Source organism: Uranotaenia lowii, chromosome 2, assembly GCF_029784155.1.
Source record: "Uranotaenia lowii strain MFRU-FL chromosome 2, ASM2978415v1, whole genome shotgun sequence".
Taxonomy (NCBI): Eukaryota; Metazoa; Arthropoda; class Insecta; order Diptera; family Culicidae; genus Uranotaenia; species Uranotaenia lowii.
The window spans coordinates 79596463-79604762 of NC_073692.1; the positions used below are offsets into that span (position 1 = coordinate 79596463).

At 47.3% G+C, this 8300-nt stretch overlaps 1 protein-coding gene across 1 annotated transcript; it reads left to right on the top strand.

Annotated features, from left to right (window-relative positions):
• Window positions 1-1085: 1085 nt before the first annotated feature.
• LOC129741591 (uncharacterized) lies at window positions 1086-6452 on the top strand. The gene has a single exon (XM_055733329.1). It carries the CDS (start codon window positions 1086-1088, stop codon window positions 6450-6452), a length of 5367 nt encoding a protein of 1788 aa, XP_055589304.1.
• The last annotated feature ends 1848 nt before the right edge of the window (window positions 6453-8300 follow it).

Sequence of the window (8300 nt, forward strand, 5' to 3'; positions counted from 1 at the left end):
CCATGGTAGAACTAGGTAGCCGAACCCCATCAACTGACAGTTGCGAATATCACTTGCACTAACACAAGCGCGCACTGTCTGTCAATGAGGATCGGCGGGTAGGAACGAGCTCATCTAGCAGTTTCCGTTTTGTCAGTCTGTTCTAGAGAGTCTTTGGAAATATATCGAGTCCGATCATGTAGAACATAATTTGTTGTTCGCGTTTGAATAAAGCTTAGAATCCGTTGCGCAAGTCGTGTGTCGAAAATTTTAATATACCGGAAGAAAAAGTTATCACAACGTAGGGTCCGGTTTATCGCTCGACGGTACATATGGTGCCGTGACCAGGATCGTTCTGGAAGTCGCCATTACGATCCATAGAATACGCGACCACGTTTTGCGCCAGCCATCTTTGAGGACAGATGAATATTTTATTATACAATGCCTAAATCCTTGTGGCCGACGGTTAGTAGCTGTCCAAGATGTCCTGCTAACCCCACGGGTACGCTTTAGATTTTTTTCTATTTTTTTGCTCGAGAACATTTGCCGCAATCCAGACATTGCAACCACGTCACTGAGTCACGTGTCTAGTTCCGGCTTACCGTTACGCCCGTTGGACGAACGATTCCAAAGTAGTGTCCCGGATCATCCAATTCCATTTGTGAACAACCATCGTCGAGCCGCGATGCTCATGCCGAAACCTACTGGGCCACCGAATCACATTGCAACTACCTCGCTACGTGAGGTTAACGGTTGCTTACTAATATAATAGTACAAGGCACGAATTGCCTTGGACCAGGTGAGTACCTGTCCAAGAAGTTTATTTTTTCTTCCCCGGAGCTACTTTGGTCCCCTTTTGCAGAGCCATCGATCCATTCATCCGTTCCGTCGACCGTTGGTGAAACGACTACTCCAAACCCGGCTTGCAACTACCTCGTTACTTGAGGTTAATGGTTGCTGACTATATTATTAAATAGTACAAGGCACTGATTGCCTTGGACCAGGTGAGTACCTGTCCAAGAGGTTTATTTCTTCCTCCTCGGAGCTACTTTGGTCCCCATTTTGCAGAATCTCTTCGACCATCTTCGCCGACCGTTGGTGACACGATGGCCCACGAGCTTCAGAAAGCCCAGTTGCTTTCCCGGAGGGACACACTGATCGCATCCCTGGGTCGGGCAGAGGCATTCATCGATGGATACGACGAGCAACGAGACCAGCCACAAGTGAGAATACGTTTGGAGTACTTCGATTCCATGTGGACGGCACTAGAGCAGGTGCAGGGTGAACTGGAGGACACCGAAGCGACTGAAGAAGGTAGGACACAAAATGCAGAATTGCGAGCCAATTTCGAGCCAAGATTATTTAAAGTCAAAGGAGACTTGATGTCTAAATTGCCCGCCACTACTTCCTTTGAAATGCCAAATCCTCAACCCTCTCTCTCAACCACACATCTTTCTGGAATCAAGCTACCCACGATATCCCTTCCCGAATTCGATGGTGACTACGAGCAATGGTTACCATTTCACGACACATACATCGCTCTTATACACAATAATCCCGACCTACCACCCATACAAAAATTCCATTATTTGAGGGCAGCTTTGAAGGGGGAAGCTGCTCAGTTAGTTGAATCGATCTCCATTTCTTCGGCTAACTACAATCTAGCATGGAACATGCTTACTGGTCGGTATGCTAACGAGTACCTACTAAAGAAGAGGCACCTACAGGCATTGTTCGACATACCACGCGTGAGAAAGGAAACAGCAGCTACGCTTCACAGCTTGGTCGACGATTTCGAGCGCCATACGAAAATCCTGCATCAACTGGGGGAGCCAACCGATAGCTGGAGTGCGATTCTGGAGCATCTACTGTGTACGCGACTGCATGATGACTCTCTTAGGGCATGGGAGGATCATGCGTCGACCATCGAGAACCCGAACTACGCCTGTATCATCGAATTTCTGCAGCGGCGAATCCGTGTGCTGGAATCAATATCGGTCAACCACCACCCGTCAAGCTCAAACATCGTTGCGCCACCGCAGCACGCAAAACGCTTCACCAGCCACCAGCGCCTTTCATCTTTTTCATCAACCGCTGCCACGAATTGGAACTGTCCGGCGTGTCATCAGCAACACACTTTGCTAAAGTGCTCGAAATTCCATCGTATGCCTGTCAACGAGCGCCTAAAGATAGTCACCACCAAAGGTTTCTGCATCAACTGCCTGCTCCCAAACCAGGTAGGACACAACTGCTCTACCCACAATTGCCGACACTGTGGTCGTAGGCATCATTCGCTTTTGCACATTAACCGCTCAGATGAAGGAAGGAGAAACAACAGTGAACACCAGCCGAACAGCTCGACACCTGTGGTAGTCCAAACAAATTCATCCTCCCCACGAGTTGGTCCGGCTCAGCAAACATCCGCAGCAACCGCAGCAACTGCTGCAATCGTTCCACACATCGAAAGCAGCACACCCATAAGCCAGCCGAACGAGACCGTTTTCCTTATGACTGCTATCGTTAATGTCGTCGACGCCTTCGGAAAACCTCACCCAGCCCGTGCGCTTCTGGACAGCGCGTCGCAGCCTAACTTAATCACCGAACGCATGGCACAGCTGCTACGCGTAAAACGACATAGGGTAAACGTGACGATTATGGGCGCAGGTCAACTTTCGAAACCAGTTCGCGAATCAATTTTTACCCAAGTTAAATCTCGCTCTAGCAACTTCTGCTGTGATGCCAACTTTCTTGTGATGCACAAAGTAACCGCTAATCTCCCTGCACAGGACGTGTCCCAATTAGGCTGGAAACTTCCGAAGGAAATCTCACTTGCTGACCCCTCTTTTCATCGAAGTCAACCGATCGATCTTGTCTTAGGTGCTAGGCATTTTCACGATTTCTTCCCCACTGCAGCTCGTCTACAGATCGACAATCGACTTCCTCTCCTTGTCGATAGCGTTTTTGGGTGGATAGTATCAGGCTCCGGTACGCATGTTGGTCCCGATGGTGAGGAGGAGGTTGACAAAAGGCTACAAACAACCGTCGTGTCCATGGTTTCCCTTGAGCAGATCATCGAAAGGTTCTGGACAACCGAAAGCCTGTGCATCAATGACACATATTCAGCGGAGGAGAAATTTTGTGAAACCCTGTACGATTCTACCACCACACGCAACGAAGAAGGACGATATTTGGTACGCTTACCCCGAAAAGCTGATTTCAACGTCATGATTGGCGACTCGAAAGCGAGCGCGCTTCGCCGATACCAATTACTGGAACGCCGACTGGATAGGAACCCGGAACTCAAGGAGGAATACGACAGATTCATGCGGGAATATCTCTCCCTTGGCCACATGAAACTGGTCAACGCGGACGACGATCGCTCTCCCGTATCCTATTACCTGCCACACCATCCCGTAATTAAGGATTCAAGCACGACCACGAAGGTCAGAGTCGTTTTCGACGGCTCATCAAAAGCTTCATCCGGCTTCTCACTCAATGAAGCCCTTTGCGTGGGTCCTGTAGTGCAGGACGACTTGCTTACGCTCATTCTCCGTTTCCGTACACTGCCAATTGCTCTCGTAGGCGACATAGCAAAAATGTACCGACAGGTTCTAGTACATCCAGAAGACACACCCCTGCAGAGGATCCTCTGGCGTTTCACCAACCACACTCCAATCCAGACCTACGAGTTGCTCACCGTTACCTACGGTCTGGCCCCGTCATCATTTCTCGCGACCCGTACCCTCAAGCAGCTAGCGAAAGAAGAAGGTTCATCGTACCCTCTGGGCCAGGCGGCCCTCGAAAAATGTTTCTATGTGGACGATTTCATCGGAGGAGCCCAATCGATCGAAGAAGCCGTACGTCTGAGGAACGAGCTATCTGAGCTGCTGTCGAAAGGAGGATTCGAGCTGCGTAAATGGACTTCGAACCGTCTCGAGGTACTTCACGGTTTGAACGACGACCAAATAGGCACACAATCTTCTCTGCAGTTTGGCCCTAACGAGACGGTGAAAACGCTGGGAATTAGCTGGGAACCCGAGGCCGACTTTCTTCGATTCGATTCACAGGTCGAACCAAACGAAAAACCGTGGACCAAGCGAGCAATCTTGTCCACTATCGCCAAACTCTTCGATCCGATGGGCCTGATCTCTCCGGTGGTGGTGACAGCAAAGATGGTCATGCAGCAGCTCTGGCTATTACCATGTGGATGGGACGATCCAGTGCCAGAAAGCCTGCAAGAGAAGTGGAGAAATTATTGCCAAGATTTGCCTAAAATATCCGCATTCCGTGTTCAACGATACGCCTTTCTGCCAAACTCCAAGGTACAACTGCACACATTCACCGATGCTTCTGAAGCCGCATACGGGGCATGCGTTTACGCACGATGTGCAGATTCCAAAGGCAACGTCAGAGTTCAGCTACTCGTCTCGAAGTCCAGAGTAGCTCCACTGAAGAAATCGAACATTGCTCGTCTCGAATTATGTGCTGCAGCGCTCGGCGCTCACCTTTACGACCATGTCAAACAAGCCCTCGATCTAGAAATTGAGGCTTCCCACTTTTGGACGGATTCCACAGTCACGCTGCATTGGCTGAAAGCTCCCCCACACAACTGGAAGACATACGTGGCAAACAGAGTAGCTGAGGTACATCATCACACCCAAGGTTCGCAGTGGCGACATGTTCCGGGAACCGACAATCCAGCTGATTTCGTTTCGCGCGGCATGACAGTTGACGAATTACTCCGCTCCGAATGCTGGAACAACGGACCTAACTGGTTAGCTCTCCCTCCGTCAAACTGGCCTGTGTTCGATTTGCCAGGAGCACCTGAAGCTGCACTAGAAGCGCGCCAAGTCGTAGCCACTATTCAAATCAAGAACGATATCAACCCGCTGTTCCTACGCTACGATTCCTACACCCGTCTGCAGTGCGTTACCGGTTATTGTTTACGTTATCTCTCCAACATCCGAGCCGCGATTAAAGCCAGAAAGAATTCACCTTCACCACCCAGTCCTCCCCTCAGCCGATCCATAACAATCGACGAACTGCGAATTGCAAAAATACGCCTCACTCGTTTAGCACAGGAAGATGCCTTCAGCGATGAGATTCGGGAACTTGAAAAGGGAAAAAATGTGTCAAGAAAGTCCTCCATCCGGCTGCTGAATCCTATCCTAGACTCCGAGAGAATATTGAGGGTTGGAGGTAGACTAAACTTGTCCCAGTTGCCCTATCACACCAAACACCCTGCCCTGCTCCCTATGAATCATCCCTTCACTCGCATAGTTGCTCAATATTACCACCTTAAGCTCCTTCACGGCGGCGGGCGCCACTTGCTCGCTACGATTCGCCAAGAATTCTGGCCACTGAATGGCCGCCGATTGGTGCGAAGCATTGTACGCAATTGCTTTCGCTGCACCCGTTTGAATCCAGAACCAGTACAACAACAAATAGGCCAACTACCGGCACAGCGAGTAGTTCCAGGAAGACCGTTCGAAGTCACAGGCGTTGACTATGCGGGCCCGCTCTATCTCAAGCCAGCACACTTCCGAGCACCAGCGCTGAAAGCGTACATCTGCCTTTTTGTATGCTTCACAACGAAGGGCGTCCACATAGAGCTTGCTAGCGATTTGTCCACCCACACATTCCTGAATGCTCTTCGCCGTTTCATCGCCCGACGCGGCAGGCCTGCCCACCTACACTCCGACAATGGGAAAAACTTCGAAGGTGCAAAAAATGAGCTCATCGAACTGTACCGGATGCTGAACAACACCAAGAACCGGGACCAAATTGAGAACGTCTGCGCCTCCGAAGGAATTCAGTGGCACCTTACTCCCCCAAAGGCCCCACACTTCGGCGGATTGTGGGAGGCAGCAGTGAAGGTCGCCAAGAAGCATTTATTTCGCCAGCTCGGGCCCACCAAACTATCGTTCGAAGACATGGCCACCGTACTGGCAGAAATCGAATCCATAATGAACTCACGCCCACTGCTCCCGATTACTGACGATCCAGAAGACCTCGACATCCTTACGCCCTCGCACTTCCTCATCGGCACCACTGCAACAGCCTTGCCCGACCCAGACGTCTCCACTGTTCCTGTTAACCGACTGACCCACTATCAGCAGCTCCAGCAGCATGTCCAGCAATTTTGGGTCCGTTGGCGAGACGAATATTTGGCCGAGCTTCAGCGAGATTCCAGGCACCGTAGCAGCAACAACGAAATCACCCCGGGACGAATGGTCATCGTAGTAGACGAGCTGCAGGCTCCCCTCAGGTGGCCACTTGCGAGAATCACAGCAGTTCGACCAGGAAAAGACAACATCGTCCGTGTTGTCTCGCTCCGAACAGCGAAAGGAATAATCACACGACCAGTCACCAAAATCTGCTTGTTGCCGTTCTCCGATGCCACCACCGACGCAGAAGGATGTCCAGCGACCAGCAACCAACCAGCAGAGGAAATAGCAGCGAATTTAGTGTAGTTTTATCCTAGGAAATAATCAAATTCTCACTGCATGTTTAGGAGATAGTTTAGAATTTTCAGTATGATGTTTTCGTTTAGATGAGCAGATGTAAACAATTCATATTAGTATTTGTGTGTTGAATCGTATTCAAGGCGGCGGGTATGTTGCGCCCCATGTGGTTTATCTATAGGTGCGGACAACCAAAAACTTTAGTGTTAGTTCGTTGTATCCATACAGTTGTTTATGAACGATTGTGACGTAACACGACGCCGTCGCGGTGGCGAACGATCAACGCACCAATGAAACCGTAGCAACGTCCCAGAATGTTGTTATTGACGTTACTATGAAAGCTTGTTACTAAGTTTTCAAGATGCCGTCTTGTTGTGAATGCAAAATTATTCACGATGCGGTTAAGATTCCAGTTGTTAAATTAATTTTTCAAGTTCTCGAAGTTGTTTGACGGATTCAGCTGCAAAGGAATTCGTTTGGTTCCAAAGTTTTGTCCAAAAAAAACCTTTCCTGAAATCGATGAGTAAAAAGTCCCTATAAAATAAGCTGGCAGGTGAGAATATGTTGAGGAATTTGAGGAATACCTTTCGTAATAAATGGTATTTTTTCAGTTACTGAAAACAAAAACTTTTTTATCATTTTTATGAATAGCTTCTGTTTAAAAAATTCAGTTTTTGATAATAATTCAGAATTTATAAAAAAAAGTTGATTTTTAAAAAGTCAGATGCCAATATAGAATGCAAAAATTATGATCACATTTCGATTCAGAGCTCAGGTTTAAAATTGTACATTTCAGGTTTTCCATATAAGATTTGAAACTCAAATCAAGATTTCAAATACTGTGTTCTGGTTCAGTGTGAGGATCTTGTTGTCTGATTTACAGTTTAGTGTCAGTATCTCGGAATTTCGTAATTGAACGACTCAAAATGTTCAAACAGTACAAGATGTGTTAGATTTTTTTTAAATCATTTGGAAATTATCTAATCTTTATTGCAAGGAAGGATACCGAACAAGTGATTCGACTTTGAACACATTCTGTTTATAACTTCCAATCGATGCTCGAGCTCCATGTACGATGTTGTACGTATAAAAACTGTCGTCGCAAGGCGACTCCAACGTCGAGACGCACTTGAACGTTTGTGACGTAGCAATCAAAACATTGAAAAAACTGATTCTCACACTCGTGCAACGGTAGTCTTGTCCGCACCTATAGATAAACCACATAGTGTTGCGCCCACTGCTAAAAAACTGCTCCTGCGGTGTAATTCCATGGTAGAACTAGGTAGCCGAACCCCATCAACTGACAGTTGCGAATATCACTTGCACTAACACAAGCGCGCACTGTCTGTCAATGAGGATCGGCGGGTAGGAACGAGCTCATCTAGCAGTTTCCGTTTTGTCAGTCTGTTCTAGAGAGTCTTTGGAAATATATCGAGTCCGATCATGTAGAACATAATTTGTTGTTCGCGTTTGAATAAAGCTTAGAATCCGTTGCGCAAGTCGTGTGTCGAAAATTTTAATATACCGGAAGAAAAAGTTATCACAACGTAGGGTCCGGTTTATCGCTCGACGGTACATATATATATATATATATATATATATATGTATATATATATATATTAAAAAAAAATTAATAAATAAATAATTTATTAAAAAAAAAAATAGCAAAGAATAACTTAGGTTAATAAGTAGAAAATAATAATAAGAGAGAAAAAAAACCAAAAAGAAAACTTTTTGGAAAAAAAAAATTTTTTTTTGGGCCACCCTAGGTGTTCGAACCACCCTACGCCAAACTGTTGACGAACCAAAAACGTGGTCCTTTGTTGTGACCTAGCTGGCTGACGGCTATTTTCACTA